General features: G+C 34.3%; 1 protein-coding gene across 22 annotated transcripts in view; it reads left to right on the top strand.

Annotated features, from left to right (window-relative positions):
- The window catches only part of BAZ2B (bromodomain adjacent to zinc finger domain 2B), a 395,156-nt gene that overhangs the window by 287,189 nt on the left and 88,633 nt on the right, over window positions 1-19,334 (top strand). For 18 of the 22 annotated variants that reach the window (XM_034643322.1, XM_034643371.1, XM_034643364.1 and 15 more), the window contains 7 exons: window positions 490-657; window positions 1,572-1,765; window positions 9,807-10,007; window positions 10,311-10,706; window positions 15,087-15,693; window positions 17,335-17,628; window positions 18,821-18,881. In XM_034643322.1, coding sequence (XP_034499213.1) covers window positions 490-657; window positions 1,572-1,765; window positions 9,807-10,007; window positions 10,311-10,706; window positions 15,087-15,693; window positions 17,335-17,628; window positions 18,821-18,881 — 1,921 coding nt within the window. The remainder of the gene's footprint in view (window positions 1-489; window positions 658-1,571; window positions 1,766-9,806; window positions 10,008-10,310; window positions 10,707-15,086; window positions 15,694-17,334; window positions 17,629-18,820; window positions 18,882-19,334) is intronic. The other 4 variants (XM_034643377.1, XM_034643389.1, XM_034643321.1 and 1 more) reach the window with 2 other exon arrangements.

Below are 19,334 nucleotides of genomic sequence, written 5' to 3'. Positions count from 1 at the left end.
TCTTTGTATTATTGTTTATGATTTATCAGACCCAGATTTAAATTGTATGTAATTTGAGGAAATTCTTGACATAGGTTGTAGGTGATAACCTTAAATTCTAAGGTTTTAAAATGCATTCGTTTATTCTTAAATATTATTTCTTTACTAATTTAAAAAATTATGGTATAAGTTATCAAGAAATCAAACTCTTCCAAGTTTCCCATTTTATTTTTAAAACCATAGACTGCCTTTATGCTTCATGAACTTGAGTTCAAGGAAGCTGCCCAGTGAAGATCTTTAGATGCTACCTTAATGAGAGGAGTGATGAGTGTATAACATCTAATCAGCTGCCTTACAGTCAGATGATCAGAACTGTGTATAGTTCAGCAATTCTGTTCCAAGATGAAACTTGATATTTTTTCCAGGAATAAAATGTAAAAAGCATTGTTACATTAACTAGAAAGTTAATTCAAGTATTTTTTGCTCGTTTGTTTGATGTTTGATTTTGAGGTGCAGAATGGTGGCGAACAACAGATGTTCATAGTCGTACAGGGGCAACCTTCTTTCCACCATTACTGGGAATTCCACCACTGTTTGCTCCGCCAGCCCAGAATCATGATTCTTCTTCATTCCATTCAAGGACTTCAGGAAAAAGTAATAGAAATGGGCCTGAAAAAGGTATTCCTGTTAAGTGATGTATTACAAATCCTCCATTCCAGTACTTATTTTCAGTGGAGTTCAGGGTTAATAACATTTATATAACACTGTACTAGACACTTTTTCACAATGTGTACTTACTCCTTACAATAACTCTGAGATATTTCACATCCAAAAGTAAATAAGTGATTTGAGGACTGTTTACATGTCAGTGTGGTGTAGGCAGGATTTGAACCCAGGCCTTCTAACTCCCAGCTCCACTGCTTTTTCCTCTGTATTTCATTACTTCTTTTGTGTAACCGAGTGTAAGATTTACTTCTGTAATTAAACATTAAATTCATCAAAAGTAATATCCAAGTACCCCTTTTTTCTTTTAAGTTATCATTAATATTTCTGTAGTTGATAACTGTTGTTAGAATAGCATTTGCAAATTATAATAGCATTTTGGATGGTTTATTATTATTATCATTTTTCACTTGGGTAAGAGTTTTTGGTGAGTTTGCTCTGAAAAGGGAAATATTTGCATTTAATTTTATTTCTAAACATTATTTTAATTGAAGTGAAATTCAGATAAATATAAAATTACCATTTTAAAGTGAACGATCAGTGGCATTTAATGCATTCACAGTGTTGAACAATCACCACCACCTCTGTGTGGTTTCAAACATTTTATCACTCCAAAAGGAAACTCCATACCCCTTAAGCAGTTTCTCCCCATTCTTCCCTCCCTCAGTTTCTGGCACTGTCTCTATGGATTTATTGTGAATATTTCATACAGACGGAATCCTACAATATGTGACTTTTTGTCTGACTTCTTTCACTTAGGATGATGTTTTAGAGTCATTCGTGTTATATATAGCATATATCATTACTTCATTCCTTCTTATGACTGAATAATATTCTCTTGGGTAAACATGTTTGTTTTTATTTTCCAGGTGTAAATGGGTCAATAAATGGAAACAGTACATCGTCTGTATCTGGTATCAACACACCTGTATTATCCTCTACTGCTTCAAGTTCTGTGGGACAAACTAAAAGTGTAAGCTCAGGTGGAGGAAATCGAAAATGTAATCAGGAACAAAGCAAAAACCAGCCTTTGGATGCTAGAGCTGACAAAATAAAAGATAAGGTAAGCTATTCCTTCAAGGACAAATATGTAACAGGTCTTTATATAAGCATTCTAAGGTTCAAACCACCTGAATCTATGGAACAATTTCTTATGAATTACCATTCCCATTTTACAGATGTGTATTTTTATGGTTTGGTACTAATATTAGGGCTCTTAAAAATTACAACTGTCAGCACCAGTGTAAATAATACAAATAGTAATAATAGCTAAGATTTACAGAGAACTTAATACATAACAGCTCTACTCTAATTGTTTTGCATATAGTACCTATTTTAATCCTCTATATACCCATAACTAGCTAGGTATTATTATTACAAATGGAGGAACAGAGCCTCAAAATAGTTGGCCATTAAGTGGACAGGATTTGAAGTCAAGTAGGTTGACCCCAGAGCCTATGTTTTTAGGAAAACAAAAATAAGAAAACATTTTATTATGGGAAATTTGGAATATATAAAGTAGAATAGCATAATAATCCTGTGTATCCATTATTCATTGCAACAGTTATCACCTCATGGCCGGTTTTATTTCATTATATCCCCAACTGTGCAGGTTATCAGTTTATGCTTCTCAGCTCTAAATTCACCCTCTTCTCCTCTACCAGATGGCACAATGTTAGACCTAGTCAGCAGAGGGTCTTGGAGAAACCCTGGAAGAAGAAAGGGCTTCTGTTTCTGGTTCCAGTGTTTTCTTCTTGCTCTTATGTTGTGGCTGCCAGTGGGTAGCTTTCCCACCAGCTGACAGCTTCTCTGGGGGCTCTGTTTAGGAGACCTTGGTACACACCATCTAGTGGGTCTCATGGACATCCCAACAGGCATCTCAGTAGTAAGTTTGGCTGGGATACCAGTGGGTGGCTTTCTAGCTAATTTTACTGGCACCCCAGCGAGGAGGTTTCCAGAAACTTTCCTGGCACTCCAGCAGGCATGTTCCCTATTTGCCAGCCTTGACCTGTGATGCCTCAGTGATCTTTTCTGCCATCCAGTGGGCAACAGCCACATCCTCTCCGAAGTCTGAAGTTCAGCCTTGGGTGAATGAGGTTGGATAGAGGCGCTTTTCCAAGTTTACCTTTATTTTAGTACTCTACCTCTGCCCAAAGGAAGTGTCTGTTCCCTACATCTGCTATTTCAGTATTCTTTAGAGGCTCTTTCTCTCTCTTAGTAGTTCATATTCTGCTACTAGTTAATAATTCTGTAGGATAAAATTTCCCTGTTCAAACTGCTGATGTTGTTTCTGCCTTCTGACTAGACCTTGTCTGCCATAGAAAAGGTACTATCCAGAGTAGGTTGGATGTGCAAATTGAGTATGATAAATTCACTCTAAGATTCTGCTCACTCTAAGCCTTTAGATTTCCTCTTCCACATCATGCCAGGGAAGCTGTGACATTTTCGCTTTATTAAATGTAGGCCACCACTGAGTCCAGGTTTCATGCATCCAAGCAAGTAAGGTGAGATACCTCCAAGCTACATGAACTAACACATTATATCCAGAATTTCTGGTAAGTGCACCCATATTAGTGAATTTGGTCTGCTCTTATTTGTAATTTCTTCTTGAGCAAGGGGTCTTGGTTTATTTTGAATTAAAGTCTTAACATCAACTGCAAACATTTTGGAAACAAAGATAATAACTAGGGCAGCGTCTTCTCATCTCCAGGTTCTATAAAAACCACCTTGAAGGCCTGGTTTTCTGGGGGACCAGTCAGCAGTTTGTGATTGTGCGCACGTCACGTTCTTCACCATCTCAGCTATGATGTCAACGGGACTGTCTCTTCCCCATTGTCTTTTCTTACCTCCTTTGTTGTAGATCAGTTGACCCTTAAAGTGTATTTCTGATCTTACTGTTCTTTTCTATTGATCTATGTGTCTGTTTTTGTGCCAGAACCACACTGTTTTGATTACCACAGCTTTGTAGTATATCGTGAAATCTGGGATTGTGATACCTCCAGCTTTGTTCTTCTTTTTCAAGAGTGGTTTGGCTCTTTGGGTCTCTTGTGGTTCCATACAAATTTTAGCATTATTTGTTCTGGTTCTGTGAAAAGTATTGTTGGTATTTTGATAGAGATTGCATTAAATCTATAGATTGCTTTGGGTAGTATGGACATTTTAACAGTATTGGTTCTTTCAATACATGATATAGAATATCTTTCCATTTGTTTGTGTCATCTTCACTTTCTTTCATCAGTGTTTTGTAGTTTTCAGAGTAAAGGTCTTTCACCTCTTTAGTTTATTCCTAGGTATTTTTTTATGTTTGGTGCAACCATAAATGGGATTGTTTTCTTAATTTCTCTTCCTGCTACTTCATTATTAGCGTATAGAAATGCAACAGATTTCTGTAGATTAGTTTCGTATCCTGCAACTTTACTGAATTCATTAATTCTAGTAGTTTTTTGGTGGAGTCTTTAGGGGTTTCTATATATAGTATCGTGTCATCTGCAAATAGTGAAAGTTTTACTTCTTCCTTATCAATTTGGATGCCTCTTATGTATTTTTGTTCTTGTGTAATTGCTGTGGCTAGGACCTCTGGTACAATGTTGAAGAAAAGTGGTAAGAGAGCATCCTTATCTTGTTCCTAATCTTAGAGGAAAAGCTCTCACTTTTTCACCATTGAGTATGATATTAGCCGTGGGTTTTTTATATAGGGCCTTTATTATGTTGAGATATGGTCCCTGTAAACCTACTTTATTGAGGGCTTTTATCGTGAATGGATGTTGTACTTTGTCAAATGCTTTTATGAATCTATTGAAATAATCATGTTTTTTTATACTTTGTGTTATCAATGTGATGTATTACATTGATTAATTTGTGAATATTGTACCACCCTTGCATTTCTGGAATAAATCTCACTTGATTCTGGTGAGTGACTTTTCCTTTATTCAGTTTACTAATATTTTGTTGATTTTTGCATCTATGTTCAACCAAGATATTGACCTGTAGTGTGTGTGTGTGTGTGTGTGTGTGTGTGTGTGTGTGTGTGTTGTAGTGTCTTTATCTGGTTTTAGTATCAGTGTAATGTTGGTCTCACACAATGAATTTCAAAGCTTTACTTCCTCCTCTAATTTTTGGAAGAGTTTGAAAAAATAGGTATTAACTCTTCTTTAAATGTTTGATAGAATTCACCTGTGAAGCCATCAGGTCCTGGACTTCTGTTTATTGGGAGTTTTTGATTATTGATTCAATTGCATTGCTAGCAATTGGTCTCTTCAAATTTTCTATTTCTTCCTGATTCAATTTTGTAAGATTATGTGTGTCTGGGAACTTATTCATTTCTTCTATGTTGTCCAGTTTGTGGGTACATAATTTTTCATAGTATTCTCTTATAATCCTTTGTATTTCTATGGTGTTATCTGTTATTTCTCATCCTTTATTTCTGATTTTATTTATTTGAGTCCTGTCTTATTTTCTTGATGAGTCCGGCTTAAAGTTTTATCAATTTTATTTATCTTTTCAAAGAACCATTTCCTGGTTTCATTGATCTGATCTATTATTCTTTTAGTTGCTATTTCCTTTATTTCTGCTCTCATCCTTATTATTGTCATTATTTTACTGACTTTGAGTTTTGTTGGTTCTTCTTTTTCTAGTTCCTTTTGGTGTAGTGTTAGGTTATTTATTTGAGATTTTTTCTTCTTTCTTTAGGTATGCCAGTATTGCTATAAACTTTCCTCTTGAACAGCTTTTGTTGGCTCTCAAAGATTTGGGATTGTCTTATTTTTATTTATCTCCATTAATTTTTTTATTTCCTCTGTGATTTCTTGGTTGATCCATTCATTGTTTAGTAGTGTGTTATTTAGCCTCCATGTAATTGTGTGCTTTCCCATTTTTTTCCCTCATGTTTGATTTCTAGTTTCATACTGTTGTGGATGGAAAAGATGCATGATGTAATTTCAGTCTTTCTGAATTTATTGAGACTTATTCTGTGGCCTAACCTGTGATCTGTTCTGGAGAATGTTCCATGTGTACTTGAAAGAATGTGTATTCTGATATTTGGGAATGGATGTACCTCTTAGAAGTAGTGCTAAAATCTAGTAAGATCTGAAATCCCCCATGCCTTCACAATGTACAAAGCGTTGAGCAAGACTTTAGAGGCATGCATATGAAAAAGGCCCTGTCCTTAGTTCTGATAAGGAGTCTACACTGACATTTCTAAACAAAATCATTGCTATTAAAGTAAAAAATATTTCACGTAGCAGGTACTAAAAATGTACATGGGCACCTCTTTAATGATATAAAGAGACGGATTCTGAGGTACCGTGATGGTGTCTATAGACATGTATGTTGAAATGACACTAGGGAGAGACTGGCTATGAAAGTCAGGGATAGTAGAACTTAAAATTCCAGAAAAAGAGCACCCTTGGATAATACATTATCTGGAATGAATTTGTGATAGCAGGTTGTCAAGTAAAATGGAGATGAAGAACATTAGAACTAAGGAAAAAAAATCTTATACTTTTTTTTTTACTCAATATTTTTCAGTTTTTTTAATTTTATTTTTTAAAATATTTATTTATTTGAGAGAGAGAGAGAGAGAATGTAAGTGGGGGGAGCAGAAGGAGAAGGGGAGAGAGAATCTTAAGCAGACACTCTGCTGAGCATGGAGCCTGACTTGGGGCTCAATCCCATGACCCATAAGATCATGCCCTGAGCCGAAATCACAAGTTAGACGCTTAACCAGCTGAGCCAGTCAGGTGCCATTAAAAGCTTTTTAAATTAAAACATTGCTTAGATAATCCTTTTCACATGTAGTTTGGAAAAATGTTCTTCAGCTAATTTTGATAATCCCTCCTGGGGGTTGCTATCTTAGTAGTATGCATTGAAAATCATTGATTAAGTCCAATTCCCTCATATACAATACATGCATATTTAGAATAAATGTAGTTATTTTAAAATAAACAATGTAATCACAGACTAAAATACACGTACAGCCTGTTGAGAAAAAAAATAAAACTGTTCAACTTTGAATAAGTTCCACTCCTGCTATTACAAGCCAGTAGCAAGTTATTGTTACCACAACAGCCAGTCTTCTTAAAACATAAGTGAGTTCTTATGGTTTTAAAATATCCTATGTTGTCATTCCCTCCAGTAGTTTCCTATCTCACTCAGCCTACAAGACCCTGTATGATCTGACCTCTGCCAGTCCATCCAGCCCTATTTTCTGTGGCTCTCTTTCCCTGGTTTCCTGTGCTGGAGCTGATTTAGCTGACCTCTCCATTTTTTGAACATATCAGACTTATTTCATGGCTTTTGCCTTTGGTCTTTCCCCAGTTCTTGAAGGCTCTACTCTTTTATCTTTATGTGAGTGTCTCTCACTCTCCATTTAGGTCTCAGCTCAGAAAAATCTTACCTGGTAACTGCATCTAAATCTTCACTCCCACCCCACCCCCAACACACACTGTCTATCCCAGTATCCTATTTTAGTCATGGTATGTATCACTAAAAACACTTATTTATAATGTTTGTTGACTCTCTTCTCCCTGCTACCACTGGGGCAGAGTTGCTGTTATACCTTTGTATCCCCAGAGATGAGAGCAACTATGCCTGGTACATAATAGCCTTGAATTTCTATTTATTTTGTTATTGAAAGAAATAAGTATACAGCGAAATGAAAAAGTTCAAGGAGTGGGTTCTGAAAAGCTTTCCCAGATTGGAACGGTGTTGGGGGCTGGTTAATAAGCTCTTCTTTGGTCATTTTTTGATAACCTAAGAAAACTGATTCTTAAAATGTTTAAATGACAGGAAAGATGCACACTACTGAATTGTGTATGAATGCAAAATAACCACACACACACACAACTAATAGAGACTAAAGACTAAATTGGTAATACTGGAACTGATTTTCTCTTTTCTCTAATACCTGGACTTGTCTGTTCATGTCTATATTTTTTTCTAAAATGGGAACTAAATTTGTTAGCTTATAAAGGCACAGATTCCTTGTATACTGTCAGTGTATGGTCTGCAAAGACTGTCTGCATCAGAATCACATTAAAGTGCTTGCTAATGTAGATCCTTGTGCCCTATTTGGAATTGGGACTCAGGAATCTGCTGGTTGTAGCAAATTCAGCAAGTAAATATTTTGCACTCTAAAACTTTAGAATCCACACCTTCAGATCCACTCTTGAGGCATGTAGACTCCATTTCTCATGCCACCTTTAAATTAAAGACTACACATATTACTTGGACATTAAAATAGTTTATTTTTCTCTAGTAAATTACTGTATTTCCCTTATTCTTTTCCTTTCTTAGCCTGTATAAAAACCCAAAGTGGTAATTTCTCTTTAGACTCTTTATGATTTTCATAATCTTGCTATACTTGCTTAGAAACCCACAAGAGATTTTGGTTACAATGAAGGAGATTTTTCTCTGCCAAATAAATGGTAGGCTTAATGTTACTATATTGTTAGTATTTTGTTATAATAGTAATAGTATATCGTTACTGTTGTTTCTCTTTAATCTCTACTTTGGTCTTTTTCATCCTGTGATACCCACACTATTTCAAGTCAGTTAGTTTCTCATCACTCTGCTTTACTGTGAGGGAAAGACATAGCTCCAGGAATGATGGTTACTATTAGTTGGCTTATGGAAGGGTGTGTCTCTGGAGGGAGCATTATGGTTGCTAGCTTGGAACAGTGAACACAGGTTAGCATTGCAAGGAGAAGATAACAACAGGACTGACTCTCTTCACTCATATGCATTTCATTTCATTTAAATCAAATTTCAGAAAGCACAAAGAATACTACTTTGCAATCTATAACTATCGCTTCAACTTGGCTTCTTTTTGTAGAAGTGTATTATTGTCTTTCACGCTCTAACTCATTAGTCATGACAGGCTGTATTTCTGTTAAGACCATAACTTTTGTAATTGATTGCTGCTTTCTCTATATTTTGTTCTTCATTTTATCTATCAGCGAATCCTATTGAAATGTTCCTGTGTCACTTTGGATTATACTCAATGTTATTGCTCTAACATGTCAGTATTTCTCCTTTTTAGTATTCCTATTGGCAGAGTTTTAACTTTTACATTGTTACATAGTTATTTAGTCATAATTCATCTAATAATTTTTCCTCCTTTTTATCCACTACTATTATCTGTTCTTTTTTTTTTTTTTAAGATTTAATTATTTATTTATTTAAGGGAGGGAGGGACAGAAGAAGAGAGAAAATCTCAAGAAGACTTTCCACTGAGCTCAGAGCCCAGCTCGGGTCTCAGTCTCAGTCTCACGACCCTGAGATCATGACCTGAGCTGAAATCAAGAGTTGGAGGCTTAACCGACTAAGCCACCCAGGCGCCCCCTTTAATGTGACCTAATGTCACTTTCTACCAATTTCAGATTTTCTTTTTCCTGTAGAGCTTTAAATGTTCCAGAAATTAGTATCTCTCTTTATCATATTTTCTACCCTTTCTGACGTGAAATATAAAAAATTAAATTCCTTGCTAAAGCAGCCCTTACGTCTTTTGCTACTTATTTTATCCTCTCTCCAGTACTTATTACATCATATGGAATTATTTGCTTTCATATTAGTCATTTGTCTACTCTACCACCACCAGCACTAGAATGTAAGTTTCCTGAAGGCAAGAACTCTGTCTTAGATATCATTGTTACCCAGCACCTACAAGGTGTGTTTGGCATGTCATATGTAAATATTTGGTTATTGACTCATTGTCCACATAAAAAAGAAGACTAAAGTTGAATATAGAACTTCAGTGTCTGTAACCCTTATCATAATTGGAATTATCATTTTGTAAGTTGCTCTTTTTAATCTGCCATACATTTTGAAGCATGGCAGTCATATGAATAGATCTACATATATACTATATCGATGTTTCTAATGTTCTGTACATGACAGAGCCTGTACTTTTTATTGGAGAATTCCTATCATATAAGTTAATTGGATCTGTTTGTTGAATAATTACCCTTAAACATGTGACTTTTCTCTTTTTTCTAAAATGACATTTTGAGATGGAAATATCACTTGAAAATTAAAAGAGCATACCTCTCACCGAACTTTGAATTTTTCAAAAAATAAAGTCTTGCTAAAAATTTGTCTTTATCCAGAAACCGAGGAAGAAAGCTATGGAAAGTTCTAGCAACAGTGATAGTGATTCGGGCACATCATCAGACACCTCAAGTGAAGGCATTAGTAGTAGTGATTCGGATGATTTAGAGGAAGATGAAGAAGAAGATCAAAGTATTGAAGAAAGTGAAGATGATGATTCTGATTCAGAGAGTGAAGCACAACATAAAAGTAACAACCAGGTATAAATAGTTTATTGGCAGTAACCGCGCATTCTTCCTATTTCGGAATTAACTGGTTTATCTTGACTCTCAAAGTCTATGAAGTTTAAAGTTAATCATGTCTTTAGTTCTTAACCTTTGCACAAGAAAGAAGCTGGAGAAACACTTTTAAAGGGACATTTGGTATATTTTTTAGTGAGCTTTATATAACTATCATAAGTCATTAGCACTTTTTAAAGTACCCCTTTTTCTCCAGGTTTTATTGCTTGATGTTCTTTGTTGTAATAGGTTTTTGAGAAGTCAACTTTTTATTTTTATTTACAGGTGCTATTACATGGAATTTCAGACCCAAAAGCAGATGGACAGAAAGCAGCTGAAAAAGCCCAGGAAAAAAGAATACACCAGCCATTACCTCTTGTGTCTGAATCCCAGACTCACTCATCATTCCAATCCCAGCAGAAGCAGCCTCAGGTTTTGTCACAGCAGCTTCCATTTATTTTCCAAAGCTCTCAGGCAAAGGAGGAATCTGTGAACAAACACACAAGTGTGATACAGTCTACGGGATTGGTGTCCAATGTGAAGCCTTTATCTTTGGTAAATCAAGCCAAAAAGGAAACTTACATGAAACTCATAGTTCCTTCTCCTGATGTACTTAAAGCAGGGAATAAAAATACCTCTGAAGAATCTAGTCCTTTGACCAGTGAAATGCGATCCAAACGGGTGAGTGAAAAATTATTTATAGAAGAACTTTATTATTAGAGAAAGAACTTTTATATAGCCTTATAATATACAAGTTTAAATTAAATTCTACTCTTATTTCCAACTGTATTAATTACCAAGAATAGAATATGTACATGAGAAAACTAGATTTCTCTGATTTTATATTTACATATACATCTGCTTAACATACTTTTGGCAACACAATCATGTCATTTTTTTCCTGAAGTGTAATGATTTAATAGTAAGGGGAGAAATACGTTTGAGTAAGATATACTCTACAGTTACTTTTGCTTAAGATCAATGTCCTTTTTTTTTCCTAATATCAGTATATATTTTTTAAAGAAATAAACTTGAGTAATTTATTTTTGTAATCCTATAATGTGTCAATTACAAGCACAAAAATCCTTTCTGAAGAATCATTTTCTTTTGCCATTGTTAGTAAAGAATTTTTTTTAAAGATTTATTTATTATAGAGAGAAAAAGCACACATGTGTGAATGTGTGGGGGGAGAGGAAAAGGCAGAGAATCTCAAACAGACTCCCTGCTGAATGGGGAGCATGGAGCCCGACTCCGGACTTGATCTCATGACCCAGGAGATGATGACCAGAGCCGAAACCAAGAGTCGGAAGTTCAACCGAGTCACCCAGGCGCCCCCCCTTTATTAAAAAAAGAATTTTTTAAAAGATTTATTTATTTAGTTTAGAGAGAGAAAGAGTTCCTTTGCCAGTTTTAACAAATTATATGAAATACAGAAGATTTTGAATAATTTCATTTATACAAATACCAGAACCACTAATCAGAGAAGTTTTTATTCTTTATTTTCTTGCTATTGATTTTATATTATTACATAGTCTGCATTCATAAGTCTAGTAGAATTCTAGTAATTAAATGACCAGTGTCTTTTATTCTAGAACCAATCCAGAGTAGAGAAAATATATTATGTTTGAACACAGTATCCTGTCTTTTGATTACAAAAATTATCATTAGGCCTCTTAATCATTGGATAATACTTGGATAGCTTCTGCTGCTTGCCAGCTATTGTTTTAAGTGCTGAAAATGCATTTACTCATTGAACACTAATATTTGTAAGTGCTACTAATATTATAATGCCCATTTACAGACAATTCAATTGAGATTCATAAAACTTAAATAATTCCCCCAAGATCACACTGCTAGTTAGTGGTAGAGTTAGGAGTCACATCTGAGCAGTGTAGCACTGGAATCCTTGTTCGTAACCATTGTGATATGCTGCCTTTCTTTCTTAAAAAAGTTACAGTGTCCTTGTCCATTAACTCTTATTTTACTGTGAAGAATTTAAGAATAGGGTCAAAGTAAAAAAGACTTGAATAAATCAGGCTTTTTTGAGAATCTAAATGAGTAAGTTCTCAAGCCTAAGTATACATTAGAATTACTTGGAAAACTTAAAAAAAAAAAAAAAGGATAATACCTCAGAGCAATGAAATCAGGATCTCTTGTGTTGAGACTAAGGTATTGCATATATCAAAAGCTTCCAAATGTATGGCCAGATTTGAGAATTTCTGACCTAAATGGGATAACCAATGGTATCATGCCATGCATATGATAACTTGCAATGCACTGACTGCTCAATAAGGAGGTATTATTATTTTCATCACATTATTGACTCTCCATGAGTAAATTAAGCAAACTAAAAATTACATTGTTTGAGTTAATTTAATTTTTCATTAATGTATATTCCACTTTAAGATAAATTATAGAGCATTACCAAGAGTTATTTGCATTTTGAAAGGTTTCTTAATTTTTCAAAGAGTTTCTTATATGTTTCTTATTTAAAGAATTTTATGTGACCACCTATTAGAAAGTCACTTATTAAATACTTGCTTAGTAAATGTAACCAACCTAGACTTCCTACACATATGATCTTATATTTTTACAAAGTTGTGTGAGCTAAAGAAACTAAGGCTTAAAGAGATTAAGTCACTTGCTAAAATCACAGAAAAAGTAAAGAGCAGAAGGATTTTAAACCAAGGTCATTCTTACATCAAAGCCCATGAGTAAGATGAAATAATTTGGTGTTTCTGAAATGATAATGGTAATTCATGGGAAATATTTTATGTGAATGGATCGTCACATCAGATTCAACTCCAGTTGACTTTATCTACTTTTCATTGGTACCTAGTATTGAGTTAAAGGGTATTTTATAAATATTTTTCTTGTATCAGCTCTCTTTCCTTACGTGACAGTCTAACATAGAATTTTCCTTTGTTCTTATGATAGTCTCTATTTCATGTTACCTGCCATGTATCTGCCTCCCCCACTAGTTTGTGATTTTTTTTTTTGAGTATTATTTGATCATTGGCTCTTTCCATACAGTTACACTGTAGATATTTATCTCCCCTCTCCTTTTTATGTACCACCCCCAATATCAAGAAGCACATGTTTGCTTTAAAAGAGTAACTGATACTACTCTTAGGATAAAATACAGTGATCTTTGGTTATTTTTGAAAACCTTCAGCTGTCAGTATATGGGAAGTGATTCTTTAGAATTATGGAGTCAGAAGCAATTTCAGAAAATTAAAATATAAAACTAAATGGCAAGGTTTTGTTTTCATGACTGTTTTAATCCTATGTATTTAGAAGGAAAATTTACTATCTGTAAAAAAAAAGAGTACAACATGATTATGTGACATAATTTTGTTCTAAAAAATGAAAATATACTTAATTTTTCTGCTGAAACCTTAAATCAGTATATATTAAATATGAAGGTAAGTACATTATATATATGCTTATATATAATATGCAGTATTTCTATATTATATAAATATTAAGCAAAATTAAATATATTAATGTATTTTATATAATTTTGCCATAAAATTCTTTTTAAAAGGTAAATGCAATTATTTAGTATAATTTTCCATATTTTATTTACTGAATAAATACTAATTAAGCCCTTTTTTTGATGAAGCATCACCTTAGGTATGAGTATTATGTGAGTCTTCGTTTATAAAATGAAGTAACACAGTAAAGACATTAGATAAGATAAAGCAGTTTATGTAGGAATTATATACTGCTTATTAGACTGCTGCTATAAAAGATTTAATACATCATTCTATATTGCATTTCATCCACATTTATACTTCTGAAATGCCCACCACAAATTTTTGCTGACTAAGAAGTGTTAAGAGCCCAGCTCCAAGCTGACAGCACTGCTGATTTTAATTTTAAGGCAACCATTTTCATTACAGATTTTACCTTCTGAAATTTAACTGTATTTCTAGTAACTTAAAATATTTTAATCATTCTGCTTAAGTTTTTTTTATGTATTAATTACATGTACTTAATAAAGTTCATGTAATTTTATTCTTTTCAAGAAGATTTTGAGAGCCGATATTTTTTTGTTTTTTATTTACAGATGTAAATTCTATGTCTTAGTGGTTTACAATCAAATTTTTCCAAGAAAAGTAGAATTTTTCTAAACTGTTTTATTTCATGCTTTCTAATGCTAATGTGCTAAAGGCACTCTGAGGTAGGTCCTACGTAATGTTGAGCCAAAAGTCCCAAAATTCCTATCGTGTATGCTACAGATAGTACAGGGTAACAAATAGGGCGTAAAGGAGTTGAAAGGATAGAGACAATGAGTGTTTCTGGCTGGAACAAACTTGGAAAGCTTCTTGGGTGGGATTTTGAAGAAGGAACAAGATTTCATCAGCTCAAGATTTATAAAAGGAGGCCGTTTCACACAGAGAAAATGATTATAGCAAAATGTGGAGATAGTGAAAGTATGACATACACAGGGCATGGTGAATACTCCAGTTTAACTAGAAAGTTCTAGTAGTGCCTACTTGAAAAGTCATTTGAGTACCAAAATGAAGTATTTAGACTTTATAAAGTTGCCAGTGACAGAGAAGATGCTAAAGCTTTTAACCAAGGAACTAATATAACAAAGTAAAGGCTTTAAATTAAGATAAAATTGGCATTGGTGTAATAGCATATATGGGAGTTGTGTGGAAGAAAGGATGGTATGGCTTAAGTTTGAGAAGTATTTTAATGAAATAAGCCAAAAGGCATAGGGATATGGCAGACTTGGAAGAGAGCAAAGTAAAAGATGTTTTTAGAGTTTCAAATTTAGATTCTTGAGACAGTGGGAGCAATAATAATGAGAGAGGAGCAGTCAAGAAACCTATATTTTGAGGGGGAGAAAGACTAATTGAATTTTAAACATATTGTGTCTAGCCAAGATTCAGCAACCAACTAGTCATCACTGCCACTGATTTTACGCACTTATATATCATGATTTAAATTTGTATATGAGCAGCTGTTGTCAGATACAGAAGGCAAATAAAGGTAACCTTTGTTTTCATGGCACATTGTTGTTTTGTTTTTTAACTAATGTTTCAACAGGAACAATATAAACAGACATTCCCAGCGCAGTTAAAGAAACAAGAGTCATCCAAGAGCTTGAAGAAGGTGATTGCAGCTCTGTCAAATCCAAAAGCAACCTCGAGTTCACCAGCACATCCAAAACAAACAGTAGAAAACAACCACCCTAATCCATTCTTGACAAATGCACTTTTAGGTAATCACCAACCAAATGGAGTCATTCAAAGTGTCATTCAAGAAGCTCCTCTAGCACTTACTACCAAAACTAAAATGCAGAGTAAGATTAATGAAAACATTGCTACTGCAAGCAGCACCCCCTTTTCCTCACCTGTAAATTTGAGTACAAGTGGGAGAAGGACCTCCAGCAATCAGACAGCTGTGATACCCTCTGCGTCTCCCGTAGTGCATCCTCAAGGGAAGGAAAAGGCAGTTAGCAATAATGCAAGCATGGTAAAAACCCAGCACCACCCTCACCCTGCAACATCTCTAGTGGAGCAGTTTAGGGGAACAGATTCAGACATTCCCAGTAGTAAAGATTCTGAAGAGTCAAACGAGGATGAAGAAGAAGATGATGAGGAAGAAGATGAGGAAGATGATGAAGATGATGAGTCTGATGACAGCCAATCAGGTTATTTTTTATTTTTAAATTTGAAGTATTTATCTAAATGCTATGTGGACCAAAACAGTTAAAGGAGGTTCTTAGTTCACAGAGTTCCAGTCATTGTCATTCACTGTGTTTCACACAGCTGTGTGCCTGTCCATAGTGAGCTGGTAAAATACTGGAGCGAGTCAAATTGGAAATCCTAAGTTAGATTCTCAGCTTTGTTATCCATTTAACATTAAACAAATAAAAACTTTAAATGAACATGGATGATGCATAAATTAAGAAATAACTTCAGGAATTTGCTTAATTTTCCATTTAATTCATAACCATTCATTTGTCCTTTCTTTTTCATTTCTTCTGCTACTTGTTGAGATGTGTCAGTAGATATTTTGCAGGAAGGAGGTAAAATTGTAGTCAGTCATTTAGAAAGCATCAAAAACCTAAATCCTTATGAACGTCCATTAGCAACACAGAATTTATTTAATAACAAGCAGAGTGCTTCTTGATTTTATTTTGATTTGCTTTCTAGTTTTCCGTGTTTGTTTTTAAAACTTCTTTCCATTTTTCTTCCCCTTAACTCTCTTCATTGTTCCACAGAAGATTGAAAGTATAAAATATAAGATAGCTTAAATTTTATATACAAAGGTGAAATACATATTATAAAAATATTTGGATTTGTTATTGTTTAACCACAAGTCCAATGGTGATTTTCTAGCTGCCAATATGAGTAGGAAAATATAGTCAGTTATACCACTTAAAGTGTCTAAGGTAGAAACAACCTACTTGTTCAGGGTAAGAACAACTTTTCCTGATAATATTTTTTCCTGGGATTCCCATAAATACAACTTTGCATGATCAAGTATGAATATTGTTATTAACTTTCAAAGGCAATTTTTATAACAAATTTCAACATAGGCAGATGGTACTATACAAAATGTGATTCCACAAAAATTGTTATTCTGGGAACCTTTAAAATACATTCCAAGTATCAGGCCTGTGTTTATCGAGTTTAATCCAGGAATAAATAATACCTGTCTGTAGGAAGAGATGCATTTATAGGACTACATTCCTAGACCAAACTTAAATTATTAAACCATTAAATGATCCCACATCATTATTTCCGTAACCAGGTCTTTTGTGAAGCCTGAGAAGCCTGATGAGGTGTTGCACCTAAATAAAATAACTACAGCCAGAAAAACCAAAAATCTCTCAGAAAATGGTTTTCTTTTACCTCAAAGTCCATGTGAAAGAATGATGGTAGTTTCAGACTTTCCTTCCTCATACTGAACCTTGTATACTTCTTAAGCAATTGAAAGAATCAATTCTATTCCCTCTATACCTTAGTTTCTCTATTAAATTAAAAATGATTTTGAAACCACTAAGCAGAACCCATCATGTGAATAGTGTCATGTGAGAAGAACTGTTTTGTGATTAAAGTGTTGAGTAAAACTGATACTTTTAACAAAGAATTTTGAGAATTTGTAGTCTGCATACATTGTACTCAGATAGCTTGTAAGATAGTCATTTTTACATGAACTCTTCAGGGAAGTAGCTCAGTTGAGTTCAATCACAGATGCTGATTCCTAAACTATTCCATTTAGATACAAACTGCAAATGTTGGTGATTATCTAGTTATAATATACAAATGCTTCTTTTACTTCCCAGAATCAGATAGTAATTCAGAATCAGATACAGAAGGATCAGAAGAAGATGATGATGATGATAAAGACCAAGATGAATCAGATAGTGATACTGAAGGAGAGAAAACTTCAATGAAACTGAATAAAACAACTTCCTCTGTCAAAAGCCCTTCCATCAGTCTCACAGCTCACTCAACACCTCGTAACCTCCACATAGCAAAAGCCCCAGGCTCTGCTCCTGCTGCCTTATGTTCTGAATCCCAGTCACCTGCTTTTCTTGGCACACCTTCTTCCACACTTACTTCAAGTCCACACTCTGGTACCTACACTTTATTTTTTTTATTGTAAAGTAGAAGTCAAACCATAGCAAGAATTCTTATTTATACAGTGTTCTGGGGATGACCTCATTGGAATCAAGTGTTACAGCTAGATTCGAGGTTGGCTAAGAAAGGTCAGCATGTATTTTCAAAGGATATGCCCCATTACCATTTTTGTTCTGTGCTTCCCATTTAAGAACCTGATTGATGACAGCTCTTGGTTTCGAATATTTTCCTGCTTTTGTGTTCAGTTTATGCTTCTAGAATTTAGAATTTGTCTGACAGTTGGACCTTTTTGTACTTTATAAAAGTGAGCTCACTTGGTTACCTAAGATACAATTGCATATCTGCCCAACACATAGCCAAAGGTCATTTGAGTTAGCATTTGAGTAGCATTATTATTTCATTAACATGCCACATCTTTTTTTTTTCTATTTGACCTTTTATAAACTTCTAGAGGTCTTCATTAAAAGTTTTTACATTAATATTCCAAAAGGATTTTTTATTTCTATTTCAATAGCTAAGAACATATAGAGGTGTATAGTACAATATCATGTTGCTTTACTTATTTCACTCTTTTCTTAGAAATGTCGAGTTTTGCTTTCATATGCCACAGACCAGTATGATATTCTGCTAATTTAAGATGCACATATTTGCATTTGTGAAACTTGGCCGTTGTCTATGAAGAATTTTACATAAAATCATCATCCTATTCCTTTGTACTTTAGATTAAAAGATCTAGTAGTAGTTTTGACTATGGATTTATACGAACATAGAAGTTATATTATTTTTAAGTGTACAATGAAATTTTTCATCATCTTAAAACTCATATTCTCGAGGAAAACAGCTGTACCCGGTTTTCTGAAACCTCTGTCTGTGATTTTCCTCCTACTTCTTTAGGTATTTCTTTAAATGCAAAATGAGAGGAAAGCTATATATTTTTTACCTTCCATTGTATTTTCTTTAGAAAGACCAGTTATTCCGTCATGCAGACCAAAGAGGACAGAAAAAAAAAAATCCTCTATACAGTGTGTTTTGTCGTAAATCATCTAAAAATAACCTACAATTTGCAGAAATACCTTAAATAATTCAAGTCATTAAGATATATTATTTAAAGAAAAGTTTCAAAACTATCGAAAAATTGTCATCTATGTAAACTAATCTTTTATGTTAACGGGCTGAATTTTCTCGAAGGCACATCCAAAAGGAGAAGAGTAACAGATGAGCGTGAACTGCGTGTTCCTTTGGAATATGGGTATGCAAAATAAGACTTCTCTTTTTGCTTTGCCTCACATATTTATGCATGTTTGATTTCTCACCATATCTCACTCTCTGCTGTTCATAAAAGAATTGAATACACTGCATAGTATTTATTAGAGCAGAAGAGCTAGAGCAAAGGGCAGAGAAGTGGATATACCAGAAAGCTGAAATTAAAGCTAACTGCAGTGTTCAGGCATGGCAGAGCTGGGATGGGATCACAGGGCCAGTGGGACTACGACTAAAAAAAAAAGAGCAAACAAGAGAAAATCATTTGGCAGAGGGCAGGGCAGAGACATAGTTAAGAGTGTGAGAGGTTTTTGCGAAGATGAAATTAAAGGACAGTAAAAGCCACTGTGGACAAAACTGGGGGACTTGAGCAGAGGGTGGCTAAAATGGTTGAATTGAAACTGAGAAGTTTAATGCTCGAAGTCCGTGATCCTCAAGGAGC

Source organism: Ailuropoda melanoleuca, chromosome 2 (genome assembly GCF_002007445.2).
Source record: "Ailuropoda melanoleuca isolate Jingjing chromosome 2, ASM200744v2, whole genome shotgun sequence".
In the NCBI taxonomy this organism is placed as follows: Eukaryota; Metazoa; Chordata; class Mammalia; order Carnivora; family Ursidae; genus Ailuropoda; species Ailuropoda melanoleuca.
The sequence above is the reverse complement of the archived record's forward strand: the minus strand, read 5'-3'. Positions and strand labels throughout refer to the sequence as shown.